The sequence below is a fragment of the Cordyceps militaris genome (genome assembly GCF_000225605.1).
Source record: "Cordyceps militaris CM01 unplaced genomic scaffold CCM_S00002, whole genome shotgun sequence".
Classification (NCBI taxonomy): Eukaryota; Fungi; Ascomycota; class Sordariomycetes; order Hypocreales; family Cordycipitaceae; genus Cordyceps; species Cordyceps militaris.
Window position 1 is genome coordinate 3,693,935 of NW_006271970.1, and position 20,554 is coordinate 3,714,488.

At 44.2% G+C, this 20,554-nt stretch overlaps 6 protein-coding genes across 6 annotated transcripts; 5 read left to right on the plus strand and 1 right to left on the minus strand.

Annotated features, from left to right (window-relative positions):
- Positions 1-7,623: 7,623 nt before the first annotated feature.
- Positions 7,624-8,811, plus strand: CCM_03103 (C6 finger domain protein, putative; the record flags this gene model as incomplete). The annotated part of the gene is made up of 1 exon (XM_006668255.1): positions 7,624-8,811. One exon carries the CDS (start codon positions 7,624-7,626, stop codon positions 8,809-8,811), a length of 1,188 nt encoding a protein of 395 aa, XP_006668318.1.
- A 550-nt stretch (positions 8,812-9,361) lies between these two features.
- Positions 9,362-10,913, plus strand: CCM_03104 (MFS multidrug transporter, putative; the record flags this gene model as incomplete). The annotated part of the gene is made up of 2 exons (XM_006668256.1): positions 9,362-9,443; positions 9,535-10,913. The coding sequence occupies 2 exons, from the start codon at positions 9,362-9,364 to the stop codon at positions 10,911-10,913; spliced, it is 1,461 nt and encodes a 486-aa protein (XP_006668319.1).
- A 275-nt stretch (positions 10,914-11,188) lies between these two features.
- On the minus strand, positions 11,189-12,307 carry CCM_03105 (dihydrodipicolinate synthase; the record flags this gene model as incomplete). The annotated part of the gene is made up of 2 exons (XM_006668257.1): positions 11,189-11,228; positions 11,358-12,307. The coding sequence occupies 2 exons, from the start codon at positions 12,305-12,307 to the stop codon at positions 11,189-11,191; spliced, it is 990 nt and encodes a 329-aa protein (XP_006668320.1).
- Positions 12,308-13,473: 1,166 nt separating this feature from the next.
- Positions 13,474-16,339, plus strand: CCM_03106 (NAD binding Rossmann fold oxidoreductase, putative; the record flags this gene model as incomplete). The annotated part of the gene is made up of 7 exons (XM_006668258.1): positions 13,474-13,663; positions 13,713-14,769; positions 15,038-15,070; positions 15,210-15,354; positions 15,410-15,729; positions 15,852-16,068; positions 16,118-16,339. 7 exons carry the CDS (start codon positions 13,474-13,476, stop codon positions 16,337-16,339), a joined length of 2,184 nt encoding a protein of 727 aa, XP_006668321.1.
- A 1,004-nt stretch (positions 16,340-17,343) lies between these two features.
- CCM_03107 (guanylate kinase) lies at positions 17,344-17,979 on the plus strand (the record flags this gene model as incomplete). Its single annotated transcript, XM_006668259.1, has 1 exon — positions 17,344-17,979. The coding sequence occupies one exon, from the start codon at positions 17,344-17,346 to the stop codon at positions 17,977-17,979; it is 636 nt and encodes a 211-aa protein (XP_006668322.1).
- Positions 17,980-18,830: 851 nt separating this feature from the next.
- Positions 18,831-20,417, plus strand: CCM_03108 (tRNA a64-2'-o-ribosylphosphate transferase; the record flags this gene model as incomplete). The annotated part of the gene is made up of 2 exons (XM_006668260.1): positions 18,831-19,279; positions 19,352-20,417. 2 exons carry the CDS (start codon positions 18,831-18,833, stop codon positions 20,415-20,417), a joined length of 1,515 nt encoding a protein of 504 aa, XP_006668323.1.
- Positions 20,418-20,554: the final 137 nt, after the last annotated feature.

Sequence of the window (20,554 nt, forward strand, 5' to 3'; positions counted from 1 at the left end):
CCTCGCTGGCTGGCTTCCTCGCTGGCTGGCTTCCTTCCTCGCTGGCTGGCTGGCTGGCTTACCTACTTACTTGCTTGCTGGCTGGCTGGCTGGCTGGCTGGCTGGCTGCTAACTGGCTATAAGGATAATATGTATCTAAAAAATACAACGGCCCACTTACGTACGCATTATTTCATATCTAACCCCACACTGGGTATGAACTGGGATTTGGCGACAACTCACCTATAGGCTGCCGTAGGGCGAGGAACGAGCGCCACATATAATCAATAGTACAATACATAGTAACTACCAATAAGGTTACAACTTTGGATATGTGTTGCGCCAGCGGGCGCTGTAGCGGATGCAGTTAGCTAAGTGCAGTAGATGTTTAGTAAGATATGCTATATATAGAGGCGTACAGCGGATGGATTTATATTATATATAGCTATACACAGCGGCTAGTTACACTATATAGCATATATATATAGTAGTTATACTATATAATAGTATATAAAGAAGTCTTAGTACCTATAGCCTTAATATAGGGTACTATAGGGGCTACTATAGTAGGTAACTAAGCTAATAAAGCTAGACTACTATAAAGGCGTTATTACCTCCTATAGGTAAGTAAAATAACTACCTATAAGCTATTAACTACTAATATATATAACTACTAATTATTCCTTTATTACTATAATTTCTTAATAATACTTAAAATACTACTTATTTATATATTTAATTATAGCCTCTCCTTTTTATAGTTTATTTTATTAGTTAATTAAGAATTATTATTATATAACTATTCTTATAGAGTACCTTTATAGGCACTTTATACTTATAATCTTATAATTATTACCTATTTAAGATAATAATCTTAATATTAATTAGTAATTACCTTTACCTTAATTATAGATTTCTAATAAAATATCTATCCCCCTTATACCTTTATAGCCTTATAACCTTCTAAAACTATCTATTCTATTAATTATAATATCTAGTATAACTACTAGAAAGCCTAATATACTACCTAGTATACTTAGTAACTTAACTAATAAAAAACCTCTAATTAAGTCTTTAATATAGTTTTATATAATAACCTTTAAGATCTTAAGCTACTTATTAGCTATAATCCCTAATAAGGTACCTAAAAGCCTTACTTATCTTACCTATCTTCTCCTAGTTAATTAGAAATTATTCTAATTATACTCTCTTACTTAGAGTATTAAAGAAGCTACTAATCTTAATTAATAAACTACTATAGTAATTATCTTTTATACCTTTATATATAATACCTACTATAAATAATTTAGTAGTTATCTTTAAGAGTACCTTTATAAGGATTTTATTTATTAGACTAAAGTTAACTAGAAAATAGTTAATAAGGAGGTCCTTTATAAGTTTAAAGACTATCTTAATAGTGTTAAAGTTACTCTATATACTAGTAAAGGATAGTAAATTACTAAAACTATCTAGAAAACTATCTTTAATAAATATATTAACTATAAAAGTAATTACCCTTTTCTTTCTCTAGAAAAAGGACCCCTTATAATATAACTTAATTAGCTTTTAATAAAACTATTTACTATTATATTAAGATTTATAAAGAAGTTATTATTTAGTTCCCTCTTAGCTAATAAACCTTTAAAACTAGTTAATAATAAAGGGAAGAATACCTATAGCCTTTTCTATCTAGATAATAATAATTTACTTTAAATAGCCTAGGTATTAATACCTTAGTATATATTACTATTAGAACTACCTTAAGAAATACTAAAAGAAGACCTATATAATATAGAAAATACCCTACTTAAACCTATAAGGATTTATTAGGACCCTTATATAACTAGACTTCTTCTAGTACCTAGTACCCCCTAGGCACCTAACTTACTTATAGTAATTAATACCCCCTAGGCACCTAGTACCTCTATATTACCTAATACCTTATAGAACTCTAGCTATAATAAGTATACTTAGCCCTTTATACTATAACTATACTAAGGGAACTCTATTTACTAGTACTATAAGAGGTAGGCTACTTAATAACCCCTTAAATATAAGGCACTACCCCTACCCCTATTAGGACTACCTATACCCCTACTATAGCTACTATAAGGACTACTATAGCTATTATATTAATAGGGAGTACTACTACTACCCTTAGGACTATTATTACTACCTTTATTACTATTATACTACTCTAGTAATAAAGGGTATAAATAGCCTAAAGATAAACCCCCTAGGCTATTTATAGTAAACCTAAATATATTAAAATAGATTAATAGTATTATTAAAGGGTATTAAAAGGCTAATAAGTATAGTAGAAAGAGGTATAACTTCTTCTATACCTAGATATATAACTTTATTAATTACTATAATTAAGCCTAGCTTTTAGAAAAGGCTTTATTATATATATTCTTATTAATACTTACTAGAAGAGCCTTAAAGTACTATATCTAGGTAATTATAAACTACTAAATAACCTATAATAAGATAATTAAAGTAGTTTATAACTAATTTAAGCCTTTATTAACCTAAGACCTTTATATAGATAAATAAAAATACCTTTTACTAGATAAGCTAATAAAGAAGTACCTTATAAAGTCTATTATTAACTACTTTAAGTTATTAGTTAATAAAATCTAGGTCCTATATTAAGGACTATTTTCTATATTAGAAGGTATAACTATACTTACTAAGACTTAAAATATACTAAAGAATACTATATATAGTAATAAAGCCTATACTATAGCCTTTATATAGCCCTTAGAATACTATAAAGACTTAATTTTAGTACTTTAATAATTAATCTATATATATAAATAAACCTATTTAAAGTGTTAGAATTTCTATATTAATAGGTAGTTCTATAATACCTAAATCCTTTTAAAGAAATAACCTAGTAGCTTAAATAGTACCCTAAAGTACTATTTTATATACTAGAAAGAAGGCTATTAGTTAATAAACTATATTAAAAAGGAATAAAAAGGTGCTTATAATACCTAGGATGCCTATAAGATCTACTAGAAGCCTTTAAGTAATAAGAAGTATTAGGCTTTCCTAGTAGCCTTTAAGGGAGCTCTAGAAAAGATACTATTAGTTTAGGATAAGGTTAATACCTATATTACTACTTTATCTTTTAATAAAGATAACTTTTTAGTAGATAAATAAGAGGATATATAAGTATTCTTCTTAAGAGTTATTAAAGCTTTTATTATAGTAAAGGACTAATCCTCTAAAAAGATTATATATTTCCTTACTAATACCTTTATTAAATATACTATCTATACTAAAGATCTATTCTAAAATATCTCTAGTATCTTTAGCTATAAGGAATAGTATATAGAGAATATTTTTAAAGGGATCCTCCCTAATATAAGTACTACTAGTACTTCTAATACTAGTATAGTATAAGTAAAGGTGTTAATAAAACTAATTCTAAGCTTTTAGGTTATAGAATTAGCTTTTATTATAATAGTATACTTTAGTATTAGCTTTATAACCTCTATTAGTAAGATTATAGTGCCTATAGTACTTAGAGTAATTATATTCTAGGTACTACTAACTACTATATTATTCCTACTTTCTATTAAGGATATAAATATACTAGGGATTTAGTTAGATAATATTAATAATATACTCTACTAAGGATAGCTAAAGGTCCTTATTATAAGATACTAGGGATACCTTTAGTAGATATTATATACTACTAAAGCTACTACTTTCTACCTAATAAAAAGAGAGCTTTAATACTTATACTATTGCTTTAAACACCCTTTAGTAGCCTACCTTAGCTAAATACTAGAATATATAGAAAAGGAATTTAATAAAGAAGCGCTAGACTACTTAATAGCTACCTATAAATAGTACTAGCTATATACTAAGTCCTTTAAATAGTTCTAATTTACTTTAAAGGATAAGTATAAATTTAACTATAAAATACTAGCTAATATAATATATCTTAATAATTAATAACCTATCCTATATATATTAGATACTACTACCTCCTTCTAAGTAGCTTAATTCCTCTATAGAAGTATAGAAAGCCCCCTAGAGAGTACTAAAAGCCTCTAGGATATACTTTAGTATTATTAGATTAATATATACCTTAGACCCCCTAAATAGATTATCTATAATACTAGAAGTAACTTTTTATTAACTAAATTCTATAAATATATAAAAAAACTAGATATTTAAGTATACCTAATACCTATAGAAGCCTATAATATAATTAATAAGCTAGAATACTACTATACCCCCCTCTAGTATACTTATAATATTATCTATAAAGAGCTATAGGGTACCCTAGGTACTAATAAGTACTTATAACTTACTATTAAGGCTATAAATAACTCTACTAGCCCTAATAGCCTAGTACCTACCTTACTAGTCTTTAGTACCTACTCCTACCTCTTAGAAGGCTCTTTACTATACCCTTTAATAGCCTAATATATTAAAGCCTTTTAGAAGGTAACTAACACTACCTAGAAAGCCCTCTCCTTATAGTAAGTATATAAGGTACTAGCTATATATAATAACCCTAATATAGGCCCCCTATACTATTTACTATTATAGTTAGATATTTATATTTAGTATAAAGATACTAGCTAGATTAGCCTTTATAAGCTAATAGGTATAGATACTAGAAAATATACTATAGAAATACTATCTAGCCTTATTAGCTTTTATATAACTACTATATACCTATTCCTTACTAAAGAGGACCTAGATATAGACCTAGAAGCGCTATAAGCCCCTAAAAGTAATACTAATAGTAAGTATAACTCTAATAATAATCTAGACTATAATTATTAGGCCTTTAAGACTACTAAAGCTACCTTAAAGCCTATTAAAGCCTTTTTAGAGCCTATTAAGACTACTTTAGAACCTACTAAAACTATTCTAGAGCCTTTTAAGGCTACTTTAAGGCTTATTAAATAGATCTAAGTTATTATCCCTTATAAGCCTAGGTATTTATAAGAAATTCCTAGTATTAAGATAAAATACTAGCCTAAAAAGTATTAAATTCTATTAAAAATAACTAAAAATAAAATATTCCTCTTTATTAAAAAGAAGAATAATATAAAATACTACTTAAAGCTCTAGAAAGATAGTATACTCTTTAATAATAAGCCTTTATTCCTTACCTTTACTAAAAAGGAGTTATAAAGCCTTCTAGAATATAGAGTCTTTTAATTTATTAAGTTTAACCTTATTATTTATTATAAATACCTATTTAAGTTCTAAATAGTTAATAAGATTAAGTCTAATACTACTAGAAAACCTATAAAGAAAATATATATAGTTCTATATAGTTACTAGGACTATAGTAAAAATATACTACTTACCTAATTACTAACTATCTAGAGAATAAGCTAGTACTTAATCTTAAGCCTTATACTAATCTAAATCTAATAAGGTTAGCTACTATAGCTTTAGGATATTACCTAGGCCTATATATAGGCTAGAACCTGCCTTTAGTAGTATATTCTTACCTAGATTCCCCTAGAACTCTACTATCTCTACCTTAAGGGTACTATTATTAAGGTTATCTTACTACTATATAGTATCCTTAAGTCTAGTACTTACTAGTAGGTAATATACTTTACCTACTACCTTAAGAAGCTTAGGATAATACTATCTACCTATAACTAGTACTTTTTACTAGTTTTAAGCCTTAATCTAGGTATTATTAGTATATAGACTAATAATATAATTAGCCTTAGTACTATTACTTTTAGTAAATAAGAAGCTAATACCCTTACTACTACTAGATTCTAGGCTAAGCTAAAGGAGATACTTATAGTAAATAACCTATTAATATTTAATAGATACTATATCTCTTTAGGTACTAATAGTATTATTTTAATAGTTTTAAAAGGATAATTAAAAAAGCTTTAGTTACTAATAGACCTAAAAGGGTATATTAAATAATAAGCTTAAGGTATATACCTAGCCTTTATATACTAACTAGAAGCTATATTTAACCTATTTATTACTATATAATTTAAGGAGCCTAAAAAAGATAATTTTAAGTAACTAAATACCTATATTTAGTAATAAATTAAGAATACTACTTAAGGCCTTTAATACTTACTAATCTAGTTAGGAATAGCTAAGCTATTTATTTTTATTAATAGTTCTTTTACTAATAATAAAGATTTAAATTCCTAGTTAGGATATATAATTATTCTAGGTAATAAGGAACTAGTTAACTATACTAAAATTACTATCTAAGGTAATATTATTACCTAAAGCTTAATAAAAAGTAAATATATTACTTAGAGTATATTAGTATTAAAGCTATATAGTATAGTTCTAGGTACTAATATAGGCTATACCCTTTTTACTACTTTAAATAGGATTATAAAGTTAATAGGCTTAGTAGTAATTCTAATAGTAGTTTATATAGATTTATTTTTATTATATAAATACCTAATAAAGCTTAGAACTATTAAAGAAAAGTACCTAATAATTAATATTATAGTACTATACTAGTCCTATAAGTATTATAAGCTTACTAAAGTCTACTAGATTAATAGTAATAATAACCCTATAAATATATTAATAAAGGCTACCTTAAATAAAGTACTATAGAAGCTAGTTAATAGTAACTAGTTAATACTATATATCTAAGGCTAGGTTAGCTATACTATAAAAGCTATAAAAAGGCCTAGAGGCTATATAACTTAGTTAAAAAAAAAGACTATTAGTATTATATTAGTAGGTATTATAGTAGATATAGTTAGCTAAGTATAGTAAATATTTAGTAAGATATACTATATATAAAGGTATATAGTAAATAGATTTATACTATATATAGCTATATATAGTAGCTAGTTATACTATATAGTATATATATATAATAGTTATACTATATAATAGTATATAAAGAAGTCTTAATACTTATAGCCTTAATATAAGGTATTATAGAGGCTATTATAGTAGGTAACTAAACTAATAAAGCTAGATTATTATAAAGATACTATTACCTTCTATAGGTAAGTAAAGTAACTACTTATAAGCTATTAATTACTAATATATATAACTACTAATTATTCTTTTATTACTATAATTTCCTAGTAGTGCCTAAGGTATTACCTATTTATATATTTAACTATAGCCTCTCCCTTCTATAGTTTATTTTATTAGTTAATTAAGAATTATTATTGCATAACTATTCCTGTAGAGCACCTCTATAGGCACTCCGTGCCTGTGATCTTACAACTGTTACCTGTTTGGGATAGCGATCCTAACACATGATCTAGCGGTTTCAAACAAAGGGCCAATTTAATCAAACTTCGTCGTCATGTTCCCTAGTCAGTTGCAAGTTACACTATCCGTTTGTGGCGTGCGCTCCCAGGCACACCAACATACGACAATCCAATAATAAATACTCTTGTCCAACACAGAGAAAAGAAAATCAGCTCGAGGTGATAGCCTGTTGCATCAAGTTTTTTGATCAGTCATCATTCGGCTCACTTTGCCTTCTCGAGCACAAGCCGCCATCTGTCTCCACCAGCCAAGTCGGTTTGTCCGACTACCGCAAACAAGCAATTAACTAGGACAATTTCAACGCTTCCGCCTCATCCTTGCACCACAACTCACTTTTTCGAGGGAAACCGCCGCCAAAATGACATACCCGCCATGAGAACCTCCCGCTATGCTAGTACCCGTCAAAAGTCCTGCCAGCAGTGCTCCAGCGCCAAGGCACGCTGCGACCGCAAAGAACCCGGGTGCTCGCGATGCGCCCACCGCCGCCTCGTTTGCACCTTTCCCCCGGTCTCCTCAGCGCCGCTGCCGGAGACAAGCTTCCGCGCCTCGATACCGAGCCCAGGATCAGACTTTTCCGTCCACCCGCCTGCCCTCACCGCCAGCCATGCCTCTTCCAGCAACCCGCCCGATGAAGCCGACACGCGCCGCGGCCTCGATTTTGCCCGCCTCCGCCTGGCCTGCCCAATCGACGTGGAGAGGATCCAGAACCGGTGGCTGAACCCGTACCTCGAGCAGCCGGACCAAATCGTCAAGGAGTACCCGCCCAAGGTGACGCGCTTCATCTTTCGCGTGCTCAAGTCGTACGCCGCCGTCGCGGCCCGCGGTCGGGTCGCGCTGCCCTTTGTGCACCCGACCCAGATGGACATTCCGAGTTCGCACCTCGCGACGTGTCTGAGCCTCGCCCGCGTCAGCGACAACCCCCTGCCCGGCAGCGAGGACGCCGCGGCCGCTATTCTGCAGCGCGAGATGGACGCCATCACCGCCAACGACCAGGACGCTGCCGGCCACCTGTCGACGCTGGCCGCCTTTCAGGCCTACTTGATTTATATCCTGATTCTCTTCTTTCGCCTGAACCAAGGGCCGAGCCCGTTCTTCCGCACCGCCATGACGACGTTGCAAGGTCTGGCCTGCGTCACGTCCCGGATGGGCCTTGTCTGCGCGGCCGATGCCACGCACACGCGGCCACGATGGGAAGAATGGATCATCACCGAGGCGAAGCGGAGAACGCTCTACGTCATGTATCTACTGGACAGTGTCCTGTCGGACCAGGAAAATCTGCCCACGTATCTCGGCACGGAGCTGCGCGGGCTGCCGGTGCCCTCCAACAAGGCGCTGTGGCAGGCGCCGACTCGCGCGGCCTGGGAGATGGAGTACAATATGTTCTTGGCCGAGTGGTCGGAGAGGCAATTGACGATTGATGAACTGTGGTCGATACCGCCGGACATGAACGACGCTGGCATTGTTCGACGGCGAAGGCGTGTCGACCACTGGCTGGAAAATTTGGATGAATTTGGCACCATGCTATTTGCGGTGACTTGCTGTACGCATGGAGAACTGTAATTGTGCTATTGTTTGCATCGTGATGTAGTGTATAATCTATTCACCTTCAAACGCATGTATGCCTGAATTTGGAGCTGCAATTAGAGCGAGGCCGAATGCGGGTGAATGGAACATGAAGATGCCTTCTTCGGCCTGTTGTGCCGATGTGATTGAGCACAGGCGGAAATAAGCCATCACGTAATTACGACAATTTCATGGCAATCTCAGAGCAATCCATGTAGCAACTGGCACCGACGCCGGAGCGTGACCTCGTGGTGGCGGTTGGGAGCCCGGAGTTGAGCGGAGTTGAGAACCCTCGGAGACCGGACCTGACAACATCGAGTCCGGCCCATCAAAGGCAGTTTCCATGTCTCTTTTCAATCTGTCACTTCTTTATAGACGGTACCATCTCGTCGACTTGCCGCAAAATGGAGCAATTACTTGTTCTACTCAATTTCTCACTCCATTGGTTATTGCCACTCATTCTAACCCAACAAGCTAGACTTTGAGACTCTCCCGATTTCGGCAGTGTAACTTGGAGGAATGCCATCTCCTGAACAAGACGAGCAAAATGGCAGCGCTCTCGAAACGGCGCGTCCAGCCCCTGTTGCTGCCGAAGTGCCATTCACCATATTCGACAACCGCCAAAAGTGGTTAATCGTCTTTGTCGTTTCCGTCGCTGCCACCTGTCTGCCTCTCCTCCCGGTCCTCCTCCCGCTTCCTTGACTCACCAAACTACTCTAGTCTCCGGCTTCGCGTCCAACATTTACTTCCCCGCGCTGCCGACCGTGGCCGCCGACCTGGGCGTGTCCGTCGAGCTCGTGACGCTCACCGTCACCTCGTACCTCGTCCTGCAGGGTCTGGCGCCGAGCCTCTGGGGCCCCGTGTCCGACGTGCGCGGCCGGCGCGTCGCCTACCTGTGCACCTTTGTCCTCTTTCTCGGCGCCTGCGTCGGGCTGGCGCTCGCGCGGCGCTACGCCGCGCTCGTCGCCCTGCGCTGCCTGCAGAGCGCCGGCAGCGCGAGCACCATTGCCGTCGGCGCCGGCGTCATCGGCGACATCACCACACGCGCCGACCGCGGCGGCTTCATGGGCGTCTTCCAGGCCGGCCTGCTCGTGCCCACCGCCGTCGGGCCCGTCATTGGCGGCGCCATCGCCGGCTCCCTCGGCTGGCGCGCCGTCTTCTGGTTCCTGGCCGCGTACAGCGGCGTCTTTTTGCTCGTGCTGCTCGCCGTCCTGCCCGAGACGCTGCGCTCGCTCGTGGCCAACGGGAGCGCAGCGCCGCGGGGCAGCTGGCTGGCGCGGTTCCCGCTGCAGGCATACCAGAAGACGACAAAGACGCAGTGGGATCGGAACGCGCCGCCGCCGGTTTTGCCGCCGCCGAAGCGAATCGACGTGCTCGGCCCGCTGCGTATACTGGGGAGCAAGTTTGCGACGCCGATTGTCGTGTTTCTGGCCATTTACTACACAGTCTGGCAGATGAGCATCACAGCCATGTCATCGCTATTCAAGGAACGGTACGACCTCACCGAGATTCAGATTGGCCTGACGTTCATCGCCAACGGCGTGGGCTGCGTCGTCGGTACCTTCATCACTGGCCGGATCCTCGACGCCGACTACAGCCGCGTCAAGGCCAAGCTCGCCGTCACCGGGGACTCTGCAGCGTGCAATGGCGACGGCGGCGAGGCCAGCTTCCCCATTGAAAAGGCACGTCTGCGACTCATCCCCGTCTTCTCCCTCTTGCAGTGCTTGTCCCTCCTGCTCTTTGGCTGGACCATCCAATACCCGCGGAGCGTGCCCATTGCCATGCCCATCATGTCTACCTTCATCACCGGCTGGACGGCCATCTCTACCCAGGCGGTCATCACCACCTATCTCGTCGACATCTTCCCTGACCGCAGCGCCGCGGCGACTGCTAGTTTCAACCTGGCGCGGTGCCTGTTTGCGGCGGGTGGTACGAGCTTCGTTATGCCCATGATCTACAACATCGGCGTGGGGTGGACATTTACAATTTGCGTAGCTGTGCAGCTGGTGGCGCTGATTGGACCTGTCGTACAGTATCGTTATGCTGGGAAGTGGAGGATGGACATGGAAAAGGCAAAGGCGACGAAAATGGGACCTTAGAAGCCTCGAAAACGGACTTTAGACACTTCAATCATTATTGCGCCTTGCATATAGGACCGAAATAGACACACGATTATAGAAAGACTTATAATAGTTTCTTCAAAGCAAATTCCAGTCGTACTCCACGAGTGTTTTCATCATTAGTTTCCACTACCTCCAAGTGATGGTTCTCATGCAGAAGGAAAGAATCACACAATACATCCAGCCACGTACTTCGATATTATCTAAATAAGAAAATGTAGGTTATTCAGAGTACATCAGCCGGGTGGCCTGTTCTAAGCAATGGCATGACCGGTAGCGTACACCTCAGAGGGACTACTAGTAGGCGAGAAGTGTCTATAAGCAGGCTTGCATTTTCTTTAGGCTACGGAATTTGTGTATATATATATCGTTAATAATGGAAGGACAAAGGTGCACTGGCTAAGAAAACTCGATGTTAGTTACAGGCTCTTTTCCACCTCCATCACTTCGCGTGTGCCTTCTTCAATTGCCTTGATGGACGCCTGATCGAGACGCTTCAGCGGCCGTCTAGGATACCCGCCGTAACCAAAATAGGTCTGAATGGCCTGCTTGGTTCCAGCAATGGCCGCCTTGGTGAGCGGCCAATCGCCCTTGCTGAGAATCTTTTGCAGCGCCTCAGCCTCGTCGCGCCGGCCCTCGGCGTACAGGTTCCACACGCGGGCGCAGACCTTGGGCATGACGTTGGCGCCGCCCGCAATGATGCCGCTGCCGCCGCTCTGCAGGGTCTGCGTGGTGAAGTCGCACATGCCGCCAAACGCCATGTACCCGGAACCTTTGGCCGACGGAGTCTTGGCGCGCGTGGCCAGCGCCACGCGCGTCAGCTTGCCCGTGTTGCCGCAGGTGAACTTGGTGCCGACAATGTTGGGGTGCGCCGCCAGCCGGACGAGCAGGTCGCTGTCCATGTCGATGCCGGAGACGGCGCCGGGGTAGTTGTACAGGATGACGGGCAGCGGCGAGGCGTCGGCGACGGCGGTAAAGTAGTCGAGGATGACGCCCTCGTCCGTCTGCGCGCGGTAGTACGACGGCGGCAGGAGCAGGGCATAGTCGGCGCCGTGCGCGGCGGCCAGCGTGCACAGCTCAAGGGTGCCGCGCACGGAGCCCTCGGTGGCGCCCAGGATGATGGGCGTGGAGGCGAAGCCGGCCTCGTCGAGGGCTGCGCGCGTAGCTTGGGTGACGGCGAGCTTTTCCTCGCGCGTGCAGTGGACGGCCTCGCCGTTGGAGCCCATGACGACGAGACCGACGAGACCGTCGCGGATGAGGCGCTGTGCGTGCTTTTTAATGGTGGGGATGTCGAGGTCCTCGGTCTCGGCGTCGAAAAAGGTCATGGTCGGGGCGTAGATGCCGCACGGTAGCGGACGGCGAGGAGCGGCCATGATGTAAGGGGTGGAATACTAAGCAGGGGGGATTGATGTGGAAACTAAAAGACGAAAGAATGTAAGGGACAAGAAATGAACATGAGCTTCTTGTACTGGGTTTGGTCCTGGATATATCACTGACCAGGTCTGGGGGCTTCGGCGGGGTGGGGCCGGCCCCGATCCCGGTGATTCGAGTTGGCAAGACCCGTTGGCAGATTGATGTTGAGGTACGATGATCGGTGCTGCACGGGGAACGAAAGCCCCGGAATTGGCCTGTTATTTCTGAGCCTACTTTTATATCTTCATCAATTTATCTCGTTTAAATATTTCTACCCATCGGCCTACGCAACGGTGATGATCAACTGTTTTCCTTCAATTGTGTTCGGGAGGTTCTTCCACCAGTGGGAAGCGACGAGACCCGTCTGTGCAAAATAGCCTTGAGCCGTCGGAACCTAACAACTGAAAAAAAAAGAGATTTGAGAAGTGGCGTGGCAATGAGAAGAGGTAATCTGGGAACGAGCAGCCTCTTTGTTACGTTTTCTGTCACGGCTTAACCTCATGGCATCGTGGTGAGTGACGCTGGATGTGAAGTAGCTATCAGAAGGAGGCAATTTCTTCTTGCGACCAATTCTATTATTGAGGGAGAGAAAATCTGCACCTCGCGCATGTTAGTCAAGCTTCAGTGTTGCTGGGATACTTGGGCGGTGCGGGGTTGTTGGCGGGGGAGGGGTAATGAATGGTAATACAACTCCCGACGCCTTTGCAAATTTTAGGGTGTAGCTTGACAACAAAACATATTCTGCGCCTGTCATCACCTCTTTATAGGACGCACTATCCCAAACCAGTAATTTTCGCCGATATATACCGTATTTAACGGCGTCCGATCATCGCACCTTCAACGCCTCTCCTCACCGTGGGCCGGAGCATATTATCCCTCCAATTGCCAGCCGCCGCCGCCAGAGCTTCACTTCAAGCAGCCGTTTGGAGCTCAGCCATCCTGCGTTTTCTCAAAATCACCTGCTCTCAGTCGCAAGGAGAACCTCGCTCCCTCAAGCATCTTCCTTCCCTGTGACCTTCTTCTTTATCTTTTCATATTTCGTGCTGAGCCCTACGCCCAATCTTTTGCCACATTTCCTAAGATACCCCCAACCTTATAAATATTTCCCACGCAGCATCCCGGCACGATGCCAGCTCCCATCAATGTGTTGATGATTGGTACCGGCGAGTATACCACCGGCTTTGTCGGCACCGGTGGCTCCGCCTCGGACAAGAAGGTCGGCGTCGTCGGCCTCACCCTTTTTGATCTGCGGCGCCGCGGCAAGGTCAACCAGCTCGGCATGGTTGGTGTCAATGGCACCAAGTTCCCTGCCATTCGTGAGTCGCCCCGAGCTCCCGATACGCAGACCCCTTCTAACCCTCCCAGGCGAGCACCTGGACAAGAATATCACCCAAGTCTACAACGGTCTCGACACCTCATTCGACTCCTTCCCCGCCAACGACCAAAAGGAGCCTGACGCCTACAAGGCCGCCATCGACGGCCTCAAGCCCGGCGACGCCATCACCATCTTCACCCCGGACCCGACGCACTTTCCCATCGCCCTGTACGCCATTGACCGCGGCATCCACGTCCTCATCACCAAGCCCGCTGTCAAGCTGCTCGAGCACCACCAGGAGCTGATCCAGCGGGCCGAGGCCAAGGGCGTCTACGTCTTCATCGAGCACCACAAGCGTTTCGACCCGGCCTACTCGGACGCCCGCTTCAAGGCCCAGACGCTTGGTGACTTCAACTACTGGTACTCGTACATGTCGCAGCCCAAGTACCAGCTCGACACGTTCAAGTCGTGGGCCGGCCGCGAGTCGGACATTTCCTACTACCTCAACAGCCACCACGTCGACATCTGCGACTCCATGGTGCAGGACCGCTACGTGCCCGTCAAGGTGTCGGCGTCGTCGTCCAAGGGCGTCGCCGTCGCCCGCGGCTGCGTCGACGAGACCGAGGACACCATCTCGGTGCTCGTCACCTGGGCGAACAAGGCCGACCCGAGCAAGCGCGCCGTCGGCGTCTACACGTCCTCGTGGACGGCCCCCGAACGCGCCGGCGTCCACACCAACCAGTACTTCCACTACCTGGCCGCCGACGGCGAGATCCGCGTCGACCAGGCCCACCGCGGCTACGACGTAGCCGACGACAAGGCCGGCCAGCTACAGTGGTTCAACCCCTTTTACATGCGCTACGCCCCCGACGAGGACGGCAACTTCAACGGCCAGACGGGCTACGGCTACATTTCGATTGAAAAGTTTGTCGACGGCTGCCGCGCCGTCAACGAGGGCCGCTTGAAGCCTGCCGACCTCGACGCCAAGGGCCTGCCGACGCTGCGCAACACGATTGCCACCACGGCGATTCTGCATGCGGGCCGTAGGAGCATTGACGAGGGCCGAGAGATTGGCATTGTTGTTGAGAATGGCGTCTGGAAGCTGGTGTAAGCTACGAGGGCGTTGGGTGAAGTTGGTGGTGACGAATGGAAGTCACGCGTTGTCAAATATTTATTATGAAGATGGGCAAGATATTCCACCCAAGAGCAAAAAGCGAAACGTACAAGGTAACCTAAACTGCTTAGATTCCACACCCTGATTGTAACGGAACTGGCCCAGAGGGCGGCAACCAGCACTGCTGCCGTCAATGGCGCAAGCCATAACCCACTAAGCCACGGAGGCAGGCAAAAGGATTCGTTATAACAAGACTGGCAGGTCGTTGTCTGGTTGCGCCTATAATAAGGCTTGGTATGCTGGCGCCTGTGGCGCGCGCAGGCCAGTCGCCAAGTCAACCCACCCAAAAACACAGTGACAACCTTGTTTGCCCCCTTCCATCATATACCCTCATCCTGCCCCCCAAAACAAGTACGATTCGTCAATAACAGAGTCGCCGCCCTCGCTGCTACTGCTACCACCTCTACCGCCAAAAGTACACTATCAACACAGTTGGCCACCGCTCGCCGCCCCAGCCCAAATCCCCGCAAGGGGTCCAGGAAAATGACAGACTTCACAAGTGCATGCTAGACGTGCTCGTGCGTCTCATCGATCCTCTCCAAGTCCTCGGCCCACCGTGTCACCCCCGAGCAGCTGCGCAGCGACTGGGACATTGTCGTTCAGAAACTTGATCTTAGGACCGGGCAGGGCGGCTGCTACGGTGAGGCCTTTATCCGACCTATCCCTCCTAAACAGATCAGCAGCTGGATTGACTACTCTTGTCCGTTGGCCTGCCCGAGCGAAAACCCAGATGACTATGACTTGTTTGGCATCTTCGATCCGCTTGAAGACCGTCGCCTCGGCGCGCCCGAGTCGATGGGCACATTAAGCATGGTCGAAAATTACACGGAGAGGGGCCATCCCTATGAAAAGGGCAATATGATGCATAACAAGACATATTGGCGCTATTGCTCGTAAGCCCGCACCCTTGCTTTATTATAGCCGTATCTAGACCAAAGCTAACAGCGCGTCAAGACCTAATACGAACCGCCTTTCGACAACCAACTCGGATGTTCACTACCTACTGGAGCGTCAGGAGGATTACCGAACAGTGTAATCCCCCTACTGCCCTAAAGTATATTTATCTTGATGTGCCACGAAGCCCTACGCTCCCGCATTTGAGCTGTTTTATCCACGACGACGAGATCCTCCAGGATGACGGGTCCCTATCCAACGGTGAGCTCACCGCCATTATGGTGTTGGCACTGCGGCAGGCCTGCGACCGCACTTATCGCCACGCCATGGTAATTCCAGTATGTGCCCCAAGCCTCTGCCCGAGCAATCTCACTAATCTCTCTCAAGATCCTCGTATTTTCTTGCTCCGGACGCCAGGTCCGCATCGTTCAGGGCTGTATCGACTTTCAGAACTATCAGTTCGACATACGCTGCTCAGAGATTCTCGACTTCAACGAGGAAGGCATACGCGGCACTGACGAAAGCCTGCAACGCTTCTATACCCTCCTTGGCTGGGTGCTTGGCGAAGCTGTTGGAAATATTAAACAATCGCAGGTTCCTAGTCGCTAACAGGCAATAATGCCTAGATGCTGCGTTTTTATTCTAATAAGTGTTCTAGGTTACCTAGTACTTTTTATTAGCCTATATAGTAAAGGAATTAGTAGTATACTATTCTACTCTATATTAACCTAAATCTACCTTAATTCTACTACCCTATTAAAGCTAATTTATTTACTACTTTTATAAAATATAATTAGATAAGGTTTTTTTCTTATATAGAAGTTTTATATAATTTTATTATTTTATTAATAAAATACTATTATTATTAAAAATACTAAGGTTAAAAAGAATAGTTTTATAATAAAAAAACTTAGAAGTTATTTATTTACTCTTTTTAGTACTTAAGATTATAAGGAAGTTAGGTTTAAGCCTATTTTAAGCTAAACTTAGCTTTAATAAGACCTTTTTTATAATAACTATTCTAGGCTACTATATAGCTATTTAACCTAACTTACTACCTAAGTGTGACGGACTGGCCCCAGAGGGGCTTCGGGGGCAACCAGCCCCGCAGCCGTCAGTGGCCTTACGGCGCACAACCCTCTTGACCACGAGGCTAAAAGGATTCGTAACAACAATACTGGCACGATTGTTGTCTGGTTGCACCTATAAGGGGCCCCCTTTAGGGGCTCCGCGCCAGCCACTCTGGAAGGACCAGGGCGGGCTCCGTAGCCCAGCCCTTAACACTAAGAAATAGATAACTATAGATTAGGATTAAGCTATTATTATACTAGGCTACCTAGGTAAAAACTATCCTTTCTATACGTTATTCTACTATTATATAATAATTCCTAGTAGGATTTAATAGCGTTTAGTATTCTTAGTAGGTAGGTACTTTATATTCCTTATAAATACTACCAAGATCCGTGCCGCCTAAGGCAGCAATTTTTCTAGAGTTATATAAGCACCCGTCAAGGAAAGGAGTGCTAGTTACAATTAGAAACTTAGGACTGTACACGATTCCAATTCATTCAATAACATTGCATCTAGTGTGCGGTAGCTATACAACGCTAGTGATGGCTTCCAGTAGAGACCCATCTACCCTGGCGATTAAGCGAGCGGTGCTAACATGGATTTCTGCAGAGGTGAAAGACGTTCGGCCGATTGTCGTATCTGGACCCTCAGGGGTCGGGAAGGGAACTCTCATCCAGATGCTCCAGGATGCACATCCAGGTGTTTTCACCAAAACAGTTTCACACACCACACGTCAGCCTCGAGCTGGTGAAATGGAGGGAAGCACCTACTTCTACATAACGGAATCCGAATTCAAGTCCCTCATTCTCCAAAATGTCTTCGTTGAATATACGCAGTTCAGTGGCAACTACTATGGCACTAGCAAATCGACAATTACGCACCAAACGGAGAAAGGCTTGGTTGTTCTGCTGGAGATTGATATTGAGGGAGTTAAACAAATGCGACAGAGATCCATCATCAACGCTCGGTACATTTTCATCAAGCCGCCAAGCTTTGAAGAGCTTGCGTCGCGACTTCAGGGACGAAGCACGGAAACTGAAATGAGTATACAGAAAAGAATGCAACAGGCCAAAGCCGAATTACAGCAAGCAGAAACTCTAGGACTTTACGACAAAATCATTGTGAACGAGGATCTTGCTACGGCGTACAAAGAGCTTGAAAATTTTATCTATGGATAGTTACACATGAGGACCTTTTTGGTCTCTTTAAATCAACGCTACTGGCTCCGTTCGGCAGGCGCGCACATCATCCAGTACTATCGCATTGCATCCCAATAAATAGCTTCTCCGTCTAATCGAATATGTTATCATACTTTAATCCACGAGTTAAGAAGGCGTAGCGGAATAATCAGTATAGGTAAGTATAATCAGGTCTATCCTTAAATCCTAATAACTAAGTATAGCTAATATATATTATAAACTCCCTAGGAAAACCCTTATAAAGCTTTACTACTAGTATATTAAGCTTTTTCTATTTAATTAGTTTATTTTTCTTCTTTTTAGTTATAATTTTAAATTCTTATTAAGATAAGAAGTTATATATAAAGTATAAAGGTATATAGCCTAGGAATTCTAAGTTATTTTCTTAGGATTATTTTATAATTATAATATTATTTAAAAATAATAATAATAAAACCTATAAAGAAAAAAGTTATTAAAATAAACTTATAAAAAAATATAAATCTAATAATTATATAATAAGTTAAAATAGAAATATTAAAAGTATATATTAATAAACTATATTATATAAGTAATACTTTTAGTTATTATAAAGAAAGGTATTAAATCTAATTTTACTATTTATATCTATATAATAATAAAACTAAAGAATATAGGTAAGTAAAGTATTAAGTTTCTTTTAAACCTATTGTATTATTTTTCTATTATTTTTAGACCTACTTTTCTAGCGTATGACTCCTCTGTAGTTATCGGTGAAACTCTTTTTGAACTGTGTGCCTTAATAATACTCTTCATAAACAACACCGACGGGTGCAAAACGTCCTGCTGCTCCATTCCAGCCTGGCCTCGCCATGGACATGGCATCGCCGGACGCGGAGCCGGACGCGGTGTCCAGCGTACGCACGGCCGGCATCCATCACTCCAGCATTCTCTTTTCCAGCGACCAGCAAATGTCCATGTCGGCGCTCATGTCCGGGCTGAAGCGCACGACGCTCACCATCCACAACCGCCTGCGCTCCATCGCGACGGACGCGGAATTCGTCGCGCGAGCGGCCAGCGCCTTTGGCGGCGGCGCGCCGGGAGACTACACCCCCGGGCAGGGGACCGCGGAGGAGACGAACAGGTCCGGCCGTCGGCGGCCTCTTGTCGCCAACGAACGCTGCGGTAGCTGGTACGTGCCGCCCGAGACCAAGGGCGGCAGCGCCTACTTCAAGAGCACCGACGGCCACGAGCGGGCGTGGAAGTTTAGCACCCGACGTCTGAACCTGCACATTGTTGAGCTTGCCGAGAAGCATGACGGGTACGTTGCCATTTTGACGTGATGCCTCAGCTGGGAGCAAAATTTGAGGTCTCACACGGAACAAAAAAACAGGGTCATTATTGTCGATTCCACGCGGCGCGGCAAGCGCATGCCCGACGCGCTGTCCACCACCATTCCCGTGTGGTGCGCCGTGCTCAACCGCGTGCTCCTGCCGGACCACCCGCTCTCGCAGGCGCTGTTCCTGCCGCCGTCGCTGCCGCCCACGACGCACGCGCAAGTCGCGGCGCTGCTGCCGGTCTTCGCCGCGTCCCTGGAGGCGCTCGCGCTGCCGCTGCCGCGCGGGGTGCTCAGCAAGCCGCTCCGCCCGCTCTGGATCACGCAGGACTCTGCGCTGCCGCCGCCCGGGGGTGCAGGGCAGCCTTCGCCGCAGCGCGTGGTCTTTGACGACTACCGGCCTGTGATTTGCTGCACGGCGAGTCGCCGCGTCGCGGGGAGCGAGATGGACGAGGGCGGCTACATACAGGGCGCGGGCGACGACACGGAGAACTGGGCGCACGGGCTCACGCCGCCCGTCTTCTGGAATAACGTGCACGTGCTACTGGACGCGGCCGAGAGTGCGCTGCCGGCGCTCATCAGGCGGCTGGTGGAGGAGGATCGCGCCGCGCAGGTACCGGTGGGCAGCGAGGCGCGTGTGCGGCTCGCGCCGGGCATCTACGTGTGTCCGACTGCGTCTACGATGGCTCCCGATGCCGAGGGAGAGTGCCATATACAACTGCTCGCATCGACATCGCCGAAAGAGTCGTGGGTCAAGGGGCCGCGTTTCATGCAAGTCGGGCTCGGCCACAGCAAAGCCGGCAGCCGCAGCTTGCGCCTCGCTCTACCTGACATTTGTGCGTTTGCGCGTGGATACATGGATGGTGCGCCCGCAGGTTGCGAGAAGAAGATCGTGGTCTCGTGCGACTCGGGAAAGGACTTTTCTGTCGGCACTGCGCTGGCGCTTTCGTGCTTGCTGCTTGATGACGCAGGTGCGTTGCGCGAGGAGGGCGCACAGGTGGGTTTTACAAAGACGGCTGTGAAGAGCCGGCTGGGCGGGTTCATGATGACTTTTCCGGCAGCGAATCCGAGTCGCGCTACACTGCAGAGCGTTAATAGCTTCTTGATGGACTGGAGGAATTAGGTGCTTGCCCATGTACATCAAGAATGTCACCTATAAGCAGAAAGGAATGCGGGACGTGAAAAAGCAGCACATGCACCCAAGAAGTCTCCAAATTAATATTTCTGATAATGCCTGCTTGTATTTATAAATATGCTCCA